At 34.3% G+C, this 23,790-nt stretch overlaps 1 protein-coding gene across 1 annotated transcript in view; it reads right to left on the reverse strand.

Annotated features, from left to right (window-relative positions):
• LOC105214855 (uncharacterized) overlaps window positions 1-23,790 on the reverse strand; it is a 219,704-nt gene that overhangs the window by 149,681 nt on the left and 46,233 nt on the right. The window contains exon 3 of the mRNA XM_011188522.3: window positions 13,364-13,679. Coding sequence (XP_011186824.2) covers window positions 13,364-13,421 — 58 coding nt within the window. The 5' untranslated portion in view covers window positions 13,422-13,679. The remainder of the gene's footprint in view (window positions 1-13,363; window positions 13,680-23,790) is intronic.

Raw genomic sequence — 23,790 nt, forward strand, 5'->3', positions numbered from 1 at the left:
AATTTTCGCGGAAGACATGCTGTATAACTTACTGCGGAAGGATTGCGAAAATAATAGCGGGTTCGACGAATAATAATATCCGGCTCGAAGGACCAAAAATGTGAATGTCTAATAACATTCGCGGTTAAATATATAAGATTAAAGCGGATTGAAAGTAAAAGCACGGATTGAAAATGCTGCACGTCCTATCTTGCTGGTAGCTTTATTAAGAGAGAGAGAAAAACGGAAGCATAGCTTGACAGCAGGACTGTAAGTGCTGCCAAGCCAAGCTTTTACAAACATATGATTGCGGTGGTGCCAGATAGGCGCGAACAATATGAAAATATATAACTCCTAAATGTATGCTTGTACATTGACTTGTACTTCTAATTTTAAGCTTCTGCCTCCATTTATTTGCTCCAGAAGACTGCATATTTATTTTATTTAGAAATTTTAAAACTAAAGTGAAGCTGAGAATAAAATCTTAAATGTTAAAATCAGTGAAAACGCCTATAAGTAGCTTAAAGTCCATATTTTGTAAAATTTTAAATTATTGCTTAGATAATTCATATAAAATGTTATCATTATTATACCGCATATCGATTTCTCTGATTTTTGTTGAATTCATACAATTTGAAACATTTACGCCTAAAAGCATATGATAGAACTTTTGTTTTTTGAATTTTGTTATATAAATTTTAAATTTTTCCGCCTGAAGTTAGCATTAAAAAGCTTCTTCACTCAAAAAGTGGTCTGACAATTAAATTTTGTAAAGTTACATTATAAAATTAACTCATCTATGCATTAATTGGTTACAGGCAGCATAATATAATGTATTTTATAGATATCAATAAATTTATGAAATGTCTCAATTACTCTTTCAACTACTTTTAGGCGCTTACTGAGTTTTTTTTTATTTTATTTTTTTAATATTTTAAATTGCTACTTGCATTAAACTACTTAAATAACTAATTTGCGCCAGCATCTTACCAAATGCCGCATTATTGATACGCCTTAAGGTATGTAATTTCACATATGCAACACCCCAGCTGTGGCGCATTTGCATTACCAACCAGCGCTGCTAAACTTTTATGTCTGCTCATTTACCATTTGTAGTGGCGGAAATAAAAGTTCACAACCAACCGGCAGCAGGCAGTGAGTGCAACAGCTGCTACAGACGTTAGCTGGATTGCTGTTGCAACTTCTAAAATCTGCTGCAGTGTAAACTTCGTGCTGCCATTAGTAAACGCGCCGTTTATTTATAGCGCCAGCATGCCTGTGCTATGTCACCGCTGTTGCTATACATCGCTATATACCAAATACACGCATGGAAATCAAGAAGTATTGCCTATCTTCCGGCTGCTGCAATGCTCACACTTACGTCAGATTAGCAACATTAGCGGTGGCAAGTACTGCAACGTTCCGACGCATATGAATGCGGCATGTGTGTGCGCGAAAAATTGTCGAACTTATGCATGTCAAATTGAAAGGAGCAGCACTTAAGTACTTAAAAAGGCAGCCTAGAAGTAGGCACTGCCGGCGTGGCAAGGCAACTAACGTTGCTTGGGTATGTTCAACGTTGTACTTTTGTGTAATTATATGTGATTGAGTGCAACTACTTAACGATACGCGGGATTTAATGCCAACTCCGTGGAAGTAATCGGTATAATTTGCGGCGCAGCAACAAATGGCAGCAAGTTAAACAAAACTTCGTAGCAAGTATATGCGGCATGCAAATTTACATTGTACCGCCTTTTCGAGTGAGTTGCCATTTAATTGCAATGCCAATTCAAGCATACGCGAATTCACACTCAATTAACTAAGTAAGTTTAGAGATTTTAGAAAAAAAACCTAGAAATTTAGCGCAAACTTCTAATGAATATGAGGTTGTTGGAGTTCCAGAAATAATTAGTAAGGCTGGATGAAGTAATTAGAGTATGAAATGAGCAAGGCTTATACTGTTGGTGAAGTAGTTGGCCTAAATATAGGCAATGATAAGTGATTATATGCTCTAAGGGGAACTTATGCACCTAGAGTGCGTAAAAGATGCGTTTCATTGATCTTATTTGGGAGCTCCATTAATTAAAAAAAAAAAACATTTTTCTTTAATAACGGTTATTGTGTGATTATTTATTGGCGCCTTGAAGTATGATAAATATTTTTGTTTCCTATGATAATTATACAAATGTCTGTAAAGAGCCTAATAACCTTCACAGTAACTCATTGAAACTTTTTACAGTAATTCGATTATTGAAATGAGCTTTAAATCACGCCAATGTCGTAACTACTCTTAAAAAAATCGTTAGAGATTGAAGGCTTATTAGTGGTTCGAAAAATTACTGGACGTAGTGCTGTCCCTGCATTTTTTAGCCATCTTTGCTATGATTTTATCGGAATATTACAAAGACCAGGTGTTTCTTAATACCACCAAAGAATTTCTACCGACTTACAACCAAAAAGTGCTGTATCTTCACATATGACTAATGTAGAGACATTTTTAATATCTGCCAAAAATACCTTATCTAAGAAATCCACCCATCTGCAGCAAAGTCAATGTGTGCCGCCACCAAAAAGTATGCAATATACCAAAATTATACGAAATTTTGTACACTCCATTACATTTCACGAGCGTTGTCAGAGGTGAGTAATAACACCATGCAAATACTTGCACACACATGCATTCACAAGAAATAAGAAACAGCAGATACTCATACGCCATTGTAATCATTTTGGCAATTTTTCTTAGCATACGTTTGGGGCGCACATATATTAAACCTACGCAGCGAAGTAGGGAAATTGGAGGCAAATAATAGTGATGCGCGCAAAAATGCTGATAAATCGAGCGAAAGAAAGGAGAAGCATCAGCCATATGTAATAAAATGAAGACAGGTATGCATATATACATACATATAAAGCCTTCGTGGAAGTGTGGTATGCGGAAATGTAGAACAAACGAGCACATTGAAAAGTCACTATGCCACACATTCAACTTTTTCGCACTCCACAGCCACTTTCGTAGCAAAATACAATCGTGCTGCCGTTCGTATGGCACTAATGGAGTGCTTCGGTGTGGCAGTGGCAGCAACAACAACATCTTGTGGCAGCTACCTTTACCTTGACTCGCCTAACTGTGTGTCTGCTGCCACGTTTGCCGTTGCGTACATTCATTTCGCTTGTTTGCGCGCGATAAATGTGCCACAATTACTCAGAATAAAGTAGCAAAAGTTACATTTGGTTATGGCGCTGGCTTGTTGCATAATTTAAGGCAGCTACAAAAGTGAAATTTGTTTGCATATTTTTCATAAAAATACCACAACTGCACTACAAATATGTGTATATGTGTTTGCTTAAAAGTGTGTGTGTGTGTGTATTTTTCGGGAAACTGACAGTGTGTGCGTGTGCTGCATTGTCTGTCAAGGCACCCGTCTCTGATAAGCTTATTACTCATACCGCGTCAGTTGGCTTCTACCGACGTCTTTCCATTTCAACTTCACTGGCACTCAGCTATTACTTGCGTCATAATACGTATATAACCGTCACTTTAGTATTGTTGTTGTTGTTTTTGTAAATTGTTATTGTAAGTAGTTGTCTGTTTGTGTCAGCTAGCAGATAGCATATTATATGCAAATAAATAATAATAATAATATAACAAGCTAAGAGGGGAAACCCAAAAAACGTAGTCTGCTTTTAGGGGTAAACGAATATTTTTAAGATTTAGATAACACTAACAAAAATATATATATTTATTTTTTAACTAAATAAATAATAATAAGGTCAGCAAAGTCGGTAAAACCAAAAAACGTAGTGTGGTTTTGGGGGTAAAATTATTTTTTTTTAATGTTGAGAAATATATACCATTTGAAAATATTTTTTCTAAGAAATTTAGTTTAAGTAACCACGATTAACAGATTTACAACACAGAAATTGCTAAAAAAACAACAACAACAATACCAACTGTGTGGATATTTTAAAGCTCAGTCACAAAGTAGCTGTTGCTAGCCTTAGTACGCTACAGATAGTACCAGAAAGAGCTAAAGGCGCATTCAGTTCTTTCTGAAAACTAAAATTGTAATTATTTCAATAATTATCTTTATTTGGAAAAAAATCGCCTAAATGTATGCTTTAAATTTTTAATTTAAGTATAATACAAAAAAAATAAAATCATTCCGTGTGTATTCACAACTTTACTTATCACTACCAAATAAATCTCTACATTTTAAACTTCTTTCGCCACATTTATCCTCCCTAAATTTAGGCTTCACCGCCACTAAATCTTAGTTACACTTCACGCTTTCATTTTCCCTCACGCGCCCACTTTCTGTTGCTTTGTGTTAATTAAAATTAAATCTTTGCTTATTTATTCAATGCTAAGTATTTATTATGTTAAGCCTCTGGCTGCTTACGCTTGGCTGTGTGCCAGGCGCGCAAAGCGATAATGTAAACCACAAATTCGACTGCTGGGCGCTGCTTTAAATAGTTGCGTATACGCCATGGCGTGGGCACCGCAGGCTATTTAAGGTGGAATTTTGAATTTATTTTAGTGCTGCGTAACGAAAATGTGGATTATAGTTAGATGGGTGTGTGTATGGATAAATATTTATTTAAATTATGTGGTCTCTAGGATTTTGTTGAAGAAAGTTCAGGGAGTTGATTTGAGAGAATATTGTAAATTTTCTGAACTTAAATAAATCGTTGGTATTTTTTATGAAAAATTTAAAAATAAAAAAAATAATTAATCAAATGTAAAAAAAATAGAAAAACTATTAAAATAAATTTGAAAAAAAAAAATAAAAAAAAAACTTAAAAACCTTTAATAAAAATTGAAAAAAAAAAATTAATTATATCCTGTTTGTATGCAACATATTTGCCATCCTTCTCATATATCCAGTTAATTATTTTCTTTAATTCCCTCTCCAAACCAACTGGTGATTTCCTTAATATATCCCCATAGTGACTTTTGCTGTTTTACCGCAGCTGCTCCAATTACAATACCTTCCCCTTCGCTTCATCAATGCAACCAACTACTATAACCTGCTAAGCAAATCGATAGCCACATGCTCTCAGCAGATTAATCAACTCGCTTAGCAAAGTAATTTAGAACACAAGCCAAGTGGGAAGGATTTTAGTTATGTAGGAGTGGGGGGAGAGAGAGAGAGAGAGAGAGAGAGAGAGATAGAGACAGAGGAGGAGTGGTACTAAGTAGCATGTAGCTGAAAGTGAATTAATTTATTTTCCTAGAAAGTTAATGAACATACGTGTTTCGGATGTAATTGAAGTAAATATTTTCACCTAAGCAACAACAAAAACAAGAAAAAAAACAGAAATAGTGGAAATCATAAAAGTTGCGGGTTAAAGCGGGGAGAAGTGTACAGCACAGTTCAAAGCAACATGTGCGGCCTTAAATCAACAATCGAAAGGGATATGCCAATATAAAGTTAGCTAAAGGCTACTCATATACGTAAGTGTGTGTATGAGGCTAATTATCTACACACACTTGTGTGCAAAATATTTGGCCTCTATTATATTTAGTTTGTTTGGACTAGTACATGTGAGGCAGCATTTCACTTTCGACATTTGCTTTAATATGCCTTTTGTCTATTAATATTTTGCAGTGAAAGCTAATCAATTGTTCGTTGCTAGGCACACACAAGCTCATTTGTATGTATGTGTTTGGTATAAGCTTTCACTTAATATGTTTTGATAATAGATTGGCATATAGCTCCGTCTTGTAGGCCAGAAATATAATTATATATATGGTTATGTATTAACATGCGACTTATAGGCAAAAACAACAAATAAAAATATTTCCAATCTAACCCCCTCTTCAAAATCTGAATCAAGCTTATATTGCTAAGAAAAGTTATGAAGCTAAGAGCTCCACATATACATACATACTTTATATGAAAGATACACATAACTGACTATTATCATATATGCTTTCTCTATCTGATTCCTTTCTGTTGCTGTTCTGCCTGCGCCTATCAGTATCACAATCATTTCGTTCAAGTCCAATGTTATTGACTAGCCGCAAGGCCATGTGTCGGTTATCAAAGCTTGCCATACGTACTTGCGTGTGTATGAGGGCCTTCATATTACAAATACTGCATGTATATGTGTGTCTTCAAATACATATGCGTGTTTTTCTCTGTATAAATGCATTGCCCGTGAGCGCAAGCTGAGATGAAAGCGAATGTCAGTTGCGAGTTGGTTAAGATATTAGAAATCGAACAATGGCTAATAGTTGAACAAGCTAAAGAGCATTTAATAAAGTAATGGTATTCACTGTACTAACACATTTTTTAATTCTGTATACCATATATCTATGCAAAACAAACAATAAATTGCTTTAAGCGTATTAACGATGATGAAAAATAACAGATTTCAAGAAAAAATAAGAAAAAACAGAATATAAATTAACAGCTTTTTAATTTTTAAGGCACTATAGATGACTATTGGGTTAAAATTTGGTATTCACATTGAATGGCAATAGATATTTATAATGTTAGAAATGCAAAATTTTTTCATGTTTACGAGAAAAGCTTCAATTTTATTATCCATTTCTGTAATTAAACATATATTTTTATAATCTAAGGGTATTGGCGATGCTAAATATTCAAAATTTATATATTTCGAGGACCGACAATTCATAAAAAAATAAATCTTAATTGATTTAAATTTTAAAATTTTTATGTTTAAAAATAACTAATAAAATATTTTGAGTACTTATCATAATAGTGAAACTAAGTGTATTTTTATCTTAGATTCAATAATTTTTTCTTTTTAAGGATATTCACGATGAATTAAATTAAATTTTAAATATTTTTTTTTACTTTTATATTTATTTTTACTTCATACTATACATATATAAGCTCTTACGTTAATCTACCAAATATATCAAATTTCGAGTATTAGCGGTATTCACGATGGTGACTACGAAAAAGTTATTTATAATTTTGAAACATTTTGGAAGATTTGAGCAAGGGAAATATTATCCACAACCGAAGTATAAACTGTTCCTCTTTTATCTGATTATCACCCAGTTTAGGATGATATCAATGCTTCTACAGCTGATATGTCGAAAACTAAAGAAATTTGACTATATTTATATTTTAGCACAGAAAGCATTACATTTGCAATGGAATATTTTAATCTAAGAGATCCTACTCATCGGTAATATATCTAGGCTATGTAGGTTTAGTATGAACTTTTTTAGATTAAACTATAAAAGATCTCTTGATTACCATTAAATCGGGTACAAAATCATGGACTTCGGAAATTTTAGTAGTGGAGAGAAATATTGCGAAATTCTTTTATAGAAAAGCTTTTTGTCAAAAAATGCGGTTTCTGAAGCTTTTTGATCTCTATGAGTATGAAAATGGGGTCGATGTGTGATTTTTTAATAGAGTAAAATTGAGTCATATTCTTTTAAACTGAAAAGGAACCTGGTTGCCAGTCTAGAAAAACCCAGATGGTCTAAAAATAATGGTATTTGGTTGTTTATTGATATACAATAAGTGAAGCAGTCTTGACTTAAAATTACGAGTTATATTTAGGGTCAGTCCCCAACTTGCAAGTTAAAACTTAAGGAATAAGAACATTTGTGTTTACATGATGTGTAATATATGTTGAAGAAAAATTAAAACATGAAACAAAGTGACAACAACACTTGCATGAAAAGGTTGAGTATGAAACCAGTTGAAAAGTCAAAATATTAAAAAAATAAATACCTGCAGCACATTTGAAGCCGTCAAGGACATAACGTCGTGAAGTCTTAAAGTGCCAACAAAACTGGCAGAGAAGAAGCAAGAAAGCGCAAAAAAACTCTTACGAAAATGGCAGTCACCATAACAACTGCCAATGCAATAGAGACATGAAATGCCATAACAGCGACAACAGCAATAGCAATAACACAGCAATAATATTAACAAAATTTAACAACACTTTTTGTGGCTGGCAACACTGAAGCCAAGAAAGGCTAGTCAAGAAAATGAAAACATCGACACGTACACAAAAAAGTTTAACAATGCGAATGGAACGAAGCGCGTTAATGAAATGAACTGACCAACGCAGCAGGTGTGTGTAGGATGGGGAAAAAAGTGGAAGGAGAAGAAAGAGGCAGGAAAAGAGAGAGGAAGGCGAAAAAGTAGTAAGAAAACAGCTAAAGGTGGCAACGAGCACATTTTCTGTGGTAAAGTCAAGTACAGGCTGTACGACGGAAGGATCTTAAATTGAAAGTGTCTAAATTGAGCGCGCCAATGAAGCGGGGGTGAACTGGTAGGAAAAATTGAGAAACGAAAATGTATTTACGGCATATTAAGAGCGCGGTTACCGTGAATAAGACGGGCGTAAAGCCAAGAAAGTAAAATTAGGTTATTATCTGTGCTAGCTTTAAGGTTGCCGATAAGTCAGTGGCTGTATCGAGAAGAACGAATATGTGTGGCCTTGTAGATTTCTACAATTACTAAGAAAGCTGATTATATGTGTGAGTACTTTAAATACAATAAAAATAAATTTCTATGGTCGCTGCTGTGTGAGTAACTTTTATTTTTTTTTTTTTGTGAGTAACTTTTTTTCCCCGCAGCTTAGCCGACTAATTTAGCTATTTCCAGGCGATTTAAAATTGTAATAATAGAAATTGAGTTGCTTCCCCTTAGGGTATGCTGAACTTTTACACAAATTTATTTTAGATATTTTAAATATCAAAAAGCCGAGTCTTTCGCGCCTAAAGATATGCTGAGTTTTGAAATACAACTCTTTTTGAGTTTATAAGTGTGCTACATTTTCTCATAAATGCATTTTAGGTACTGAAACTTCTAAGCCGAAATTACTACTATGCCAGAGCGCCTAAAAGTATACGGAGGTTTTAAAAAATTATGTTTTATAGACAGAAGAACAAATAAACAACACTATTGCACTCTTATTATCAAACTTTGTATCGTAATAATTTTAAAAATTACTCACTTTTATACATTTCCCTATTTTACTTAAAACTATGTCCGATAAATATCGAGTTTAACAAGTTGACAGTTAAAGTAGGTCCCTAATTTCTTAGACTAGAACAATTTCGTTAAAGTCTCCGAAAAGAGAAGAGAAACTAACTGAGAGTCACGATACTCAGAAAATTGGCATAAGCACTTTCATTAAAAATATAATTATTTTCTATTTATAATTAATTAATTTTTCTATATCAATAATAATTATTTTCTATTTTTTTATCAACCAAAAATCTCTGAGGATAAACGAAAACCAATATTTTCCACTTATTTACTATTTATTATTTACTTTTCGTCTTTCCGTCTTCGGATTGAGAACTCCACAGAACTTCCTCAATACAACTTAATCTCAGCCTTATACTCAACAATAGCATGGAGCTTAAGTCAGCTTTAGCATACTTTTCGGCGCTTTACTTACACTTTACCTAAGCAAGTGTTAGACCAAGCGCTATCGCCACAACCAACCAGAGTTAAGGCACGTAGCAAATGCTTGAAAAAAGCTCAATAACAACAATGCGAGCGCAAGTAAAATAGTAATCGGAATAATAAAATTAAAAACAAAAGCACGAAAAGTGAAAGCATTAGCGTCGCACAACGCTTAGCCAGATAACTGTGAGCGAACAGCGCATGCCGTGCGCTTAAAGCTCATAATACCCATAGACCATTGCTGTACTTGGGAAGACTAATGAAATTTACAGGCGCGCGGGCTGGTGCGGTCATATTTTCAGTATTTCTGACACGTCGCACATTCACGCCCCCACAACTGGCGTTTTAAGCTCCGGCAATTGTGGAGCGACAAAAAGGCAGAGACAAAAAACCTGAAAATTGAGACCAAAAAGGTCAAAGGAATCATAGAGCTGTGTGTTGAGCGTGGAAGAGTGTGTGTTGCGAGTGCAAAGCAATTGAGATGTATTGTTGTAGTTGGCTGTGTTTGAGTATTCTTATCATTTCATCGTCATGTCGTGCAGAAGACACAAAATGGCATGCTGGTCATGTGCTGAATGCTCCAAAAAATATGTGCGTAAAAAATTCAACTAAATACGCCGTTATTTATACGTTAAGTACGTTTTTGTATTTACTAATCAGTTGGTGAAAGTCAGAGGTAAGAGTTTTGTGATGGCGATGGTATTTTGTTTTAATTAGACATATAATTTTTGGACATGAAAGCTCATAATTTTATAGTGTACATAACTTTCGCTAAAAAGCTGCGTGTAATCTACTTAATAAGCCGTTTGAGGATTACATGTTGATAAGCACAAGAGTGAAATTGTGAATTTTTGAGGTTTGAATGGAGTGAAATTGACTTCAATGCTGAAATTTAATATTTCTATTAGCTATTCTCTCTCACTAACTCTCCGAAAACTATTTCACAAACAAGATGAGAATTGTAAATAATTTTATTGCACGAATGAAATTTCATTCTTTCATTATATACGTTATATTTGCAATGCAGAAGATATATATATTATTCTTAATTATTAAAGACAATTCATTGTTGATCTATAAGATAAAACATAAACTTAAAATAAATAGGGTTTCCGCATTTTAAAAAACCTCTACTCCAGGACCACTTTTCTTTTAGCATAATTATAGAGAGACTTTTGTGATCTCCATATGACAAAAGTTAACAGAATTGCATAAGAATTTTAGGTGGAATATATTGAAAAGAAAAATTGTTTTGAACAGGGTTGCCAACTTCTTTTTATATACTCGATTTAAATGTAAATTTCAAGACAAATAAATATATATATACATAATATTTCAACATCTACCAAAAAAAAATTACTGAAGTAATATTCAATTAAAAAAAAAAAACAATTACGCGTTGCCACCTATTTACAAAATTTTTTTACTTTTTTCTTTGACGAATAAATTTTCTTTCAAAATATTTACTTATTATTAGTTTACTTTTTTTTTAATGAAATAATTTTTTTGAATGGAGTTGCCACTAAGTTTTTCTTACATGATTATTTTTTATCTAATTCCGTAAATATGACTATAAAACAACAACAGCTATATATGTATAAGATAACAAATTTGTAGAAAATTTTATACAAAGTTTACAACGGTGTTGTCAAGAAGAGAAGAGAGAATATTGTATGCCAGAGTTACTAGATTATTTTTAGTATAGATTAGTATAAGTAATTTGATGCCAGTATTATATAATTATTATTTTTAGAATTTTTATATATTTTGGTAGCAGAGTTGCCAACTTTCATAAAGAAAAATAGCAAAACTTTGTTTAGGGTAGCCAATAATTAATGAATTTAAGGAATATGTGTACATTGCTGGCACAGAGAAGTAAAAGTTAGTTAAAAGAACAAAAAATTGGAGTTGCCACCCGGTTTTTCGAATTTATTGAAATGGATGAGAGAGTTTCGTATTTAAAATATTGGTTTTTTAATTTAAACATTGAGTTGCCAACCTTTTTGAAGTAAAAATTTTTAGGTTTGCCAAAAATTTATGTATTTACAATATATATCTATGATGATGTATATCACTGCATGTGAAGTGATAAATAAAAAAAGCTTTGGATTTAGGGTTGCCATTGATTTTATTTTCATTTCAAGTACTAAATTACTTCGCAAAAACATTAAAATGTTATAAAATTCCATAATATTTTCACGCGCTAAATTTTATGAGACTTAAATTGAGAAATTTAAAGTTTTTTCTAACACTTATAGTACCCCCAAAAAGTTAAGGCAGTAAGCACTTAAAAGCGCCACGTTCAACACAAAGCCTTTGCTGACACATTTTTAGGCGCAAATTTATTTTCGCAGTTGAAAATTTACACACCAAAATTGCTAATAAACAAAAACGGGCATAAAAAGCGACGCTGAAGCGACACCAAAGTGATAACAAACAGCAGCAGTAATATGACAATAAATAAGTCAGGCAGTGACAAGCGGCACAAACACACATACACAGCAAAAAACCCCCGTTTGAATGTGTGTGTGTGAAAAAATTTAGCAGCTGACAAAAAGCTGAAAGGGAAGTGGGGGAAAAAGCACGTTTATCACGCCACGGAAAGGCAGCAGACGCACGTTTTAATGCTTAGACAGCGCTGCGCAAACACACACTATCTATGTCTGTGTGTGTATTCGGGTTTGAGCTAAGGCTGAGCTTGTTGTTTTTATATTTATACGCTAATGCGCCCCGTAAAGGCATTAAATCAGAAAGGCGACGAAAAAAGTGCGCATAAAAAGAAACGCCAGCAGACAACGAAATTTCGCGTGAAAGAGATATTTTTGTTGCCTACATATAGGCGCTGGAGCGCAGCAGGCGATGTGGCATGAAATTGAAAGCTGCCTGCCATATATATACGGAAACTAACTGTGTGAAAGAAAGTGCAGGCAATCAGAAAAAACAAACGTAAAAAAACTTTGCTGCGAACGCTTAGTCTGTGGCGGCTGTCAGCTGACGCCCTAAATTATGCTACAACGTGTGCATTTTTATTGGAGCTCAAACGAGTGGCAAGTTGCCGGCAGAGTGGATAAAAAATATGTTGCTGTGAGAGTGATAGCGAAAAGTGGCTATTGCAGAAGAGGAAATGGGTTTCAAAGTGGAATTGAAGTCGGTAGAATGAAAGAGAGTAAAATACGCGAAAACGGAAATGGAGTTAGAACAGATGTAAATGTTGTTTAAAAACTGCGAATTTTGAGGAAAAAAGTATATGGAACGTTTCTCTTTCTTGCGAATAAGGTAATAGAAGCAAAATGGAAGGATGGCAGACGGAAGACTATGCAAAACCGCGGTGAGTACCTACCCAACTGCTGTGCCCCGCTTTAGTATACATTTAGGAGAATAATTATATGTGTTTGTATTCTTCACCCAGTTTTTCTTACAGATTTTGTGAGTCCACACATTCACTGATGCATTTTATAAGACGCTAGTTCTTATTGTATTGGTTTCAGCAGCTTTGGCTGGAGACAGATAAGCAAATTCAACACAGATGGCTGCTTTTGTGTGCCGTTAAGAAGCTTTATTAAAAGTAGCGGGCTAGAGATTTCATATAAAATTTTCTTTTTTGTTGCTTAAAAGAAGAATGGTAAGCCTTGCCTTCCATATAAGCCATTTAAATATCAAATATCCTCGATCTCACAGTATCTCACTTAGTCACTCAGTTAGTCAACCACAAGTTTATGCTTTAAAAATGCCTTTCGGACTCAGATACCTAGTTTCTGTAGTAGATCTTATAACTCTCAACTATTAAAGAGAGTAGACTGTAGTAGAGTACACAAAATATTGCCACCTGTTCTATTCTTTGCTCATACTTCAGTTATTTTCTCTAGTAACTAATCATTAATTCACTCAACTGTTTAACGATATACATATATGTAAATATATTCAACATAAGATATGATAAATATATTTTTTTTTTTGGTACTCACATTGTATTAGTAAAATGTACAGTAATATCCAGAGGCGTCGATCGAATGTCGGTCTCATGACTTCATCACTTCCAAACGGCAATTTATTGTTGTAGCCTATTAGATTGCTTCGAAGCTTTACAAGTTGTCACTTAGCTTCGAATGGAGTTTAAAGCAAGTGAGCTTTATTATTATACTCTTGAACTTCCAAGAAAGTTATTTTAACAATAATATTTTTTTGTTTGTTTGGGTTTTGGCACCTCTTTTGTACACTTTTCGCTAGAAGGTTGTGTTACGTGGTTGGCGGTGGAAATTTAAATGCTTGAGTGGGTAGAGACTGTAAAGAGAGAAAAAATTTGTTTCATTAGATATACGTATGTTTTACTAATTTTTTTTTATAATTTTATAATTTAAGTTTATGTATTATGTATTATGTTTAAGTTTAAGTTTAAGTTTAAGTTTAAGTTTAAATTTTAGTTTAAGTTTAAGTTTAAGTTTAAGTTTAAGTTTAAGTTTAAGTTTAAGTTTAAGTTTAAGTTTAAGTTTTAGTTTAAGTTTAAGTTTAAGTTTAAGTTTAAGTTTAAGTTTAAGTTTAAGTTTAAATTTTAGTTAAATTTTAAGTTTAAGTTTAAGTTTAAGTTTAAGTTTAAGTTTAAGTTTAAGTTTAAACCAAAATTCTAATTAAATTCTTGGCTTATGTAATAATAATGCTGCATTGTTCCCCAACTCCTAATTATGCTATATTTTCGATTTAACGTTTTCTAATTTAAACTCTCCACGAAGTATGCCATTAAAAATGAAAAGCATGTCAATTTTACGGAATTTTAAGTCAGCATACAACCCACACACACACGGTTGTTTAATCCAGCACTTCAAAGTAACAAAGCCACTGCAATCTCAAGTATACGCAGCATAAAAGCCATGCTCGTAACTCTTCTTCGCAGGCGAGATGAGAGAGTGACCTAAATCGCATAAAACGTCACTCCAATTAATTAATCGCCCGAGCTAATCATTGGCAGCGACACCAAAACGTCAAGAGATTTTGCATTTTCATTTGGCACATGGCGATGGAGACAAAGGCAAAAGCGAGAAAATCCAGAAAATCTTCTAAATCAGAAATTATGCAGAGAAAATTTATGGCACAAATACGGAGCTAAAGGGTATATATGAGTATGTGGATGTGAAGTTGTTTGTGTATATATAAAAATATATCTAAGCACAGGGTGTTGTAAGTATTCGCATGTGTTGGTAAGTAAGTGGATGTGTATGCTTAGCTGTAAGCGTTTACTGCTGCTATCAAAGCACGAATGCATTTGAGTGCATAAATAAGTGGATTTTGTTATATGCACGTATGCCATATATACACACAAATACAAGTACAAAGCTAGAAGAGAGATCTGCATACTGGTACATGTTGGTGTAAATTTATTTGCCTTATATGTACGTATATGCATGTGTTCCTGATTATGAAATTACATCCCTACCAACACATATATATTCACTATTTACCACACATGTGCATTATTACTTTGATTTGCGCAGGTATATATGTGTGTGTGCGCCGCATTTAAGTACCCTCTCGTATATGCACGCTTCGGTGTGCCATAAATTCTCGCCGCTTATGCATATATCACTTGTGATAAATTGTGCAGTGTTGACAGCAGTCTGCTGAAGTTAGAACAAATGCTTTGGAAAAAAGCAATTATTTATTATACATAAATTGTTTAAATTAGTAAAAAAAATATTGTTACTTTATCGAAATGACAGCATAAGTACCTGTCCTATCTACCCGTTTACCGGGCTTTAGTTCGAGAATGACTCTCCGAAAGGTAGTAAACGGAACTCATTGCAATTACTGGCTAATAATCTTTCTCTTTCAAAATCTCAGAAATCTAGGCGAATGCACAAAAATAGTCGTCAATACAAATATAAATTTAATAAAACAAGTAAGGAAAGGTTAAGTTCGGGCGCAACCGAACATTTTATACTCTCGCAATTCATTGCTATATTTTTATTACGATAACACACAATTTGACCCATATATTCTGCATAAAGTACAGTAGAAAAACGAAAATCATCATATATAGTATATAGGCTGAGGTAATTCCTGAACCGGTTGCACTCATTTTCATCACCAAAATACGTTAATCTAAGATTATATACTCACTTGATTTGGCTAAGATATTTCATATATTACCCGATTTATAAGCTATTAAGCCCATCGTATTTTTGAAAATCCTATAATTAGGTATATGAGAGATAGGGGAAGTTATGACCCGATTTTAACCGTTTCTGATACAGAGACACACTATTAAAAGAAAAAGATTTCCTCTGAATTAAATTAAGATATCTGAGAGACGTACCGATATTTTCGGTGAAAAATTACCATAAGGCACTGAGTTATTCATCTTCGATATCCGGGGCATTGAAAAGTTATAGTCCGATTTCGACAATTATTTCACAAGTGATGCCACGGATCATATACAGTATTTCTGTAAACGTTTATTTCCTTCTCTTCATTGGTTCCTTATGTATATATTATAAAGTGAAGGAATGAGATGGAATTCAAAATTGAGTTATATGGAAAGTTGTCGTGGTTGTGAACCGATTTCATCCATTCTCCACACGTGTCATCAGGGTGTGAAGAAAATATTTTATACCGAATTTCTTTTAAATTGTCGAGTAGTTCCTGAGATATGGTTTTTGACCCATAAGTGGGCGATGCCACGCGAGATATATACAAAAAACCTATTTGGGGGCGGGACCACGCCCGCTTCACCAAGAATATTACATGCAAATATGGCCCTTACTACGATGATCATTTGTACCAAATTTCACTTTCATAACTTTATTTATGGCTTAGTTATGACACTTTATGTGCTTTCGGTTTTCGTCATTTTGTCTGCGTGGCAGTGGTCCGATTTTCGAAAGCAACCCTCTCACGGTCCCGAGGAAAATGTGTGCCAAGTTTCATTAAGATATCTAAATTTTTATTCAAGTTACAGCTTGCACGGACGGACGGACATTCGGATTTTCAGTCGTCTCGTCGCCCTGATCATTTTGATATATGTATATAGCCCTATATCTAACTCGTTTGAGCAAAACGAGGTCAGATTATATCCTTTTAAATCTCTTAATCAAAAATTGGGTAATCTCATTTCGAGCAGACCTAAACTCAATGTTTTGCTTTGTTTTGAGTATTTTTCTCGGTAAAAGGACCCAACGATCTAGATTAGACTCGTTATGTCAACTTTCTGTGATTATGTCAGGTATTCGAGTGCCAAATCCCCCAAGGACTGGAATACTAACAGTTTTAGGTTCATTCTTCGACTGGACCGAGATATCAGAAACCTAGGAGATCTGACAGGTTTAGAGAACTTAACTAAGTCCATATAACTAATTATGACTATCACTTTTTATGGAACTGCAACAGATATTAGTGCCACCTTTTTCAGCATCCTTGGTTCTCTTGAAATTAAGGTTCGCTTGTAGCTCTTTTCACTGTTTTATGACTAGCAAAAGCATAAATGAGATCAAAATATAGAGATAAGACACAGATAATACTGTCATCATATAAGTTTTTTTCCAGCACCAGCAATAACCTAAAACTTTAAGATTGGGAGGACTTGTAAAGAACACGTCGGCAAAAAAATGCATTCAACTTATGAAGCTATTCATATTATATTCCACATTAATCCTTGAGTACATTGCGTAATGCGAGATACTGAGAGAGATAAATTATCTCAGTTGATATATGATTGAACTTTAATGGAACTATACTAATTTAAACCCATTGTTGCGGTCCTTATCCTCTAAAGTCTGAAGTATGCGACGCTGTCCTCAATACGGTATAAAACACTCTCTGAGAGAGCAGTTCCAAAAGAAATAAAAGAAAGCTCTGATGAATTTTTTTGAATTCCAGTATCAGAATCAGCCATGTATTCTCTATATCTTTATATTCAATTTATCTACTTTGATAGCTAAAGCTATTTTTAAGCTAAGCCTTTTAAAGCCCTTTTATCCACTCAACTTCAATCAAAAGCTTCGATTTCCCTACAAGGCCTGTCTCAGACACCAAATTTTGGCGCACCATGGCTCTCTATATTTCTTGGCGCACACGTTGCCGCAAATGTGGCAACACAAAATTTATTATGTCAACTAGCAACACATGTGGCACATGCGACTACGAAGCAACAAAGAGGAAGCGCAAATGGAGCAATGAGAGCATCGCGACAACCCGATAGAGCACCCCAAAAGGAGGCAACAAATTGGTGACAATATCACATTTCACTATAGACTACAGTTAAGAGACATTGAGGCACAGTCGCCACTAGAATAACAATAATAAACAATAAAAAACCCAAACAACAAGAAGATAGCGGTTGAGCGGGTTCGTTGTGGGTGCAGTGGCAAGTTAGTGACGCATGGAGGCATATATTTATTTATGAGGGTTGCTTATAATAAAAACATATCTACATATGTAGTTGCAACACTTTATATTGCACGTTACAATTTGTATATAAATATTTGTGTGTTGAAATTTATAGACGATCTCTGCATGTGCGCTTGCCTCAAGCACGCTAGTATTTAACTTCAATTTGCCACATCACAAATACTTGCAACCACACACTTGCAACACGCTTAACTTAACTGTATGCATGCAACTCACACATAGACAGCGGCTTTTGTTAGCCTATGCATGCAGGCATGTACCGTAATGTCACTGCGTGACACATTATGAAATATTAGAAGCACCTTGCAACATCGTGTGGCACTAACTCATGCAAGCTAACTGCTGGCTGCATGTGGCACACTAAACATATCGGTTATGTTATATGTATATTAATGTAGATGTGTGTATAATGTGTGACGCCATTTTGTGGCTACGTTCGGTTGTTGTTATTGTTTGCGTGTGGCATGCCACTAGGCCTGCTCATGTATACCATATATAATACAGTGTGAGTACTATAGAGCACTGCATAGGTGCAGTGCGTTTAGTGCGTGTGCTTCCGAACGTGCCTCTACTAACAATGAAACGTCCACATGGCTACTTGCAACTGTCATATTGTGGCAGCATGATGAACTTTAAAGTGCTCAGTATGTCATTGTAGTGGCATATACAGCATTTTTTAATTGTTACACTTGCAACTGCATGCTGAAATGTAGTGCACACTTTGTTGCAAGCTTATCGATGTTGCCACATTACATGCTTGCCACTTTAATTTTTTTTTGCGAAGGAAATTCAAAAGCCTTGCAACAAGAAAAGAAATGATCAAACACTCAGTTGTTTGCTGCGTTGGAAAATTGGAGTTGCGACCACTCTTGTTGCATGTTCTTTCGATTTGTGCAGAAAAAAGTCAGAGTAATGAACTTCTTTCGGATTTTCATTGTTTGGTTTTTGTTGTAACTATTTCTATTGTAATTTTTATAGCGCTTGTGAATGTGAATCAAATTGTTGCAACAATGTATGACATGCCACAAATTATTTTTTTTACTAATAAATTTTACGAGGCGCTCTAACGCTGCCGGCTGTTTATTAGAAGCAGAAGAAGCAGAAAAATGGAAATATAGTGAAGTGTATATAGACTTACTCCTCACTCTGCCATACAACCGATTGTTCGGTTGCGAGACTTTTAGCCTCTCTTAATAGAAGAAATAAAACATAAAATGTTGTTAAATGCTTATTTATGAAGAAAATAGTATTTGCATTGAAAATTATCGAAAACGGTTGACTATGACATATACACTCATGTACAAAATAATAGGTGTGTACAGTTTTTACTTAATAACTCTAAAGTTGTTGTATTTATAACAATTTTGTTTCAGTTAAATTAATGTTTTACGTAATTCAACCAAAATATATTAAAAATGTTTCATTCTGAATTTTAAAACTGAAAATTTTTTCATAAGAAGAAATACCATTGGTCAAAATAAAAGGTGTAAAATATATTTTTCTTAATAAAAACAAAAAAATGTAGTTTGGTCTATGGGTTTTTAATAACCTGTATCCTTCATGGTTTTCACCGCTTTTCCGACCGCATTCGACACTTTTGCTTATAATTTACATATGGAATGTCTGCCAATCTTCTTTTAAGGCCACTCCACAGTCAAGTTTAGATCAGAGGATTGGATAGGCCGTTATATACAGGTCACATTTGCATCCATGAACCACTCAGATACCAGCAAAAATCCGTGTTTCAGGTTGTTAATTTGTTGATAACACCATATCAGGGACATGTAATTTTTAGAACATGACAGCATAACATTTTACAAAATATTCCTGTACTCAATAACGAGCTTTATCCAAAATAACGGACCAACACTTTGACAGGTGAACCATCCCCACACCATTATGTTTCCGCCCCAAGTTTAATTTTTTTTGTGGTGTTTGTACAATCAAATTGTTTGCCTTTTGGTCGACAAGTAGTCCTTTTACAATCATTTCCATAATTATTAACCTAAACTTTAGCCCTGGATAAAATATTTCACCTTCAGTGAGTCCACATCAATTTTTGTGTTCAGCGACAAAACTTTCCTCTTCTGTATATCGACTTTCCGTAGAAGCATATTTTTTTTACTTTGAATCGTTTTATTCTCTAATGGATGCCAAATTGTCCGCGAGCTAATATTTAGTCCAACTTGTTGTCAAGTCACAAAAGGGTGCTTTCTTACTATGAGAAGTGTACGGCGATCATCGATCATGTCTGTTTGTCTTGGACGATCAGGTATTTTTTTTTAATTTTTTGCTTTACAGCATTAGTTATAAAGTTTTACGATCGCCCTAACATACCGACAGTTAGTCTGTGCGTTTTTCATTCATCACTCAATTTTTTACCAATCGATGCTCTACATCGGTGCAATGGTTTCTAGACCCCATTCTGAATAATTTCTTCTTTTCAATTAATAGTGTTCAAAGGAAGATATAATTGAGCATGATAAAATCTTCGAAATAAACACTTATTTTTTAAGCGAAAACCTATTATTCTGTCCATGAGTGTAGCTGCCATATAATCGATTGCTTAGAAATGAAAATTTGGAAGAGAATTTCTTGAGTATTTACTTATCATGTATAAAATATGTACCGTAAAAATCGCCAATATCGAGTGAATATGACATAAGATGTGAGACTTTTAAGTATAATATGTAAAATTAATGAGCTGGGAACACAAAATTCCATAAAACATCAACTTATAATAAATGCAGTATAGGTAATGAAAATTATCAAGATCGGTCAGATACAAGTTATAGCAGCTCCGATGGGAATGTGTGAGCTTAAAGATCTAACTTTACCATAGAAAAGCGGATATTAGTTTTTATCTATTTTAGTAACAAATGGACAGTATATAGCTGTTATCATTCAATAAATTAAATTTTTTAAACTTGTTTATATAGAGAATGTTATAATATTTTCACCCATTAATAATGTTACTCATACGCCCTGTCGTCCACTACAAAATCATCTAATTTAAATATATGTAGCTTAGTCAACACTTTCAGTGAATTGATTTCAATCCGTTTGTATGCTGACATTTATTTTCCTCCTTATCAGTCCGCCGCCCCCAGCTCATATCTCCTTCATTCTAGTTTTCTTTATAATTTCTTTCCTTCCGAAATTTTGTACAATTGATATTTTTCTTTGACGTGCACGAATTGGGTTAAGCCTAAGCCAATTTTCTAGCTTTCCTGCCAACGCAAAGCAAAGTAGTTTTTCCAAATCGCTTAACTTTCACACACACACAATGCCACACACTGACAATTATTTGCGAGCACACTCATGGGTATATAAGGTGTATGTGTGTGAGTGTTTGTTTATGGCTTGGCAATGCGCGCAACAAGCTGAGTAAACATATTTAAGCATATATAAAATCATTACATAGGTAATAGATAGCGTGTTAGCTTGTATTTGCGGTTGTTTATATAAATTTCTATTTGTGTGTGTGTATCTTTCATACACAACGCAACACTGCTACTCACCACAAACAAATGCTCACAACTTAGCACAATGCATTGCTAATAAATATATGCTTGTATTAAATCCTATGAGTATATATTAAATATATATAGGCCCCCTCTCCCGCACTCCCCGCTGACTTCATTGTTCTCATGCGTCACTTTGGCAAATATATTTGTTTCTTGGTTTGGCCTAAGTCAACTTGGCGCTGACTTTAGTTGGCTTCAACACACCGTTGTGTTTGCTTTTCTACGGTTTAAGGTAACTGGTACTGTCTTATATACATACATATGTATAAGCACATATACACACTCTATATACACTACACATGTACATGAGAGAGCATATCGTACACCAATGAAGGTAACCTAAATGGAATATTGCCAAGCGCTTGTAAGCAAACTCATCGACTTCGGCGCAGCTGCGTGCAATAAAACAACAACAACAAGTAGTCTTTGTGGCTTTTGCGCTTGTTTGCTTAGCTAAATACAGATACTTACTTTTATAACTGCTTAGGTAGTGGTTTTCTTTTTACTTGTAACAGATAATACTAACAACACTTTAATATATGCCGTTAAATATACATATATAAATAACAGCAATACAAACTGCAGATTTGAAAGTCTTCAGCACGCATATGTAATGATAGCTTCATGTATGCCAGTGTGTTGTTATGCAATTTCGTATTTGGAGTGGAAGGTATTCCGTTTCACTACTTTCATACATACATACATAACCACTATACACTCACTACATGTATCTATGCCACCTACTTAGGTGGTCACATGCCCACATTATCATTTGCTGTGCAGATTTACCTTGAGTGATAAAGCCAAAAGTGGAGCATGAAGCGTATAAATGCATGTCAACTTCTTGTATGTGTGCTTTAAATTTATATAAGCAGTTGAATAAATGTTGCAACTCTATATTGTTGAGCTTTTGGTCAAGTTTTGTTAGAGAAAAGGAGTTGATGTATATAACTAGTTTATTTAAGTATACTGACAAGACCCAAATAAACTTAAAATTTGCATTATGAGCTTGTCACATGTCATTTGTCAGCTGTCATAGACATTCTGAAACTTGACATATGCGCACTATAATATATTTTTGCGAAAATCACAATTCTTATAAGATTTATTCACGTATAATTCCACAAACTCAAATAGTTTGCCTGTCATTAGTCAGTTGTCAAATGTTAAAATAAAACTTATTACACGGTGAATAAAATTTCGTATATTTAGTACAGCTTTGCACAACAATGTCATATCACTCATCTTTAACATGCCAATTTTGAATTGTCAACTGTCATAGATCAAATTCTAAATAGCAGTTAATATTTTGAGAATTATTAGTTTAAATTATAGTTTTATTTGAAATCTGTATTTTACCCATGAATTGCCGATAATATATTTCCTATGAAATTGTGAAAAAACTTCACAAAATCTAATTGTAACCGCCGACCGTTGAAACAAATTGCATTCTTTTAACAAATAAAACTTTAATTTTAACTCTGTCGTTAGTTAGCCGTCATTAGTCAAAGTTCGAAATATTATATTTTACATAACATATTGTTAGTTCATAACATAATTTTGTTTTCGTTGACTTTGGTTTATATAATTTTTGGAGATATGCCAGTTGCAATTCTACTTTTATTATCTGTCATCAGTCAGTTGTCATGAATCAACGCTATAAATGCTATGTTCCTCCTTTTTGCAAGTATTGTGCTATAAAATATATAAAATGTTAAGTTGTAGTGTACTTTGTCCGAATCAGCTGTCATCTGTCACTAATAATAAAAGGATGAGCATAAACACATCAAGTTGTACTCCAAATATATCGAAGTTGGAAAAGGTTTACATCTTTGTCACGAATCACCAAAGTATGGTCATCTGTCAGCTGTCACAGTAATGTTTTTTTATTCATACATTCTTCTTCTTCTTGACTGGCGTAGACACCGCTTACGCGCCGAGTTCACAACAGCGCTCCACGTATCCCTCCTTCTAGCAGTTTGGCGCCAATTGGTTATACCAAGCGAAGCCAGGTCCCTCTCCACCTGGTCCTTCCATCGGAGTGGAGGTCTCCCTCTTCCTCGTCTTCCACCAGCGGGTACTCCATCGAATACTCTCAGAGCTGGAGCACTGTCATCCATTCGAACAACATGACCTAGCCATCGTAGCCGCTGTCTTTTTATTCGCTGGACTATGTCTATGTCGTCGAATAACACATACAGCTCATCGTTCCATCGTCTGCGGTATTCGCCGTTGCCAATGTTAAGTCATCGGATGTTGACATCGTCCACGCTTCTGCACCGTAAAATAGGATGGGAATTATGACAGACTTGTAGAGTTTGGATTTTGTTTGTCGAGAGAAGACTTTATTTTTTAATTGCCTACTTAGTCCATAATAGCACCTGTTGGCAAGAGTGATTCTGCGTTGGATTTCCAGGCTGACGTTGTTATTGCTGTTAATGCTGGTTCCCAGATAGACGAAATTGTCT

This window comes from Zeugodacus cucurbitae, chromosome 6 (assembly GCF_028554725.1).
Source record: "Zeugodacus cucurbitae isolate PBARC_wt_2022May chromosome 6, idZeuCucr1.2, whole genome shotgun sequence".
In the NCBI taxonomy this organism is placed as follows: domain Eukaryota; kingdom Metazoa; phylum Arthropoda; class Insecta; order Diptera; family Tephritidae; genus Zeugodacus; species Zeugodacus cucurbitae.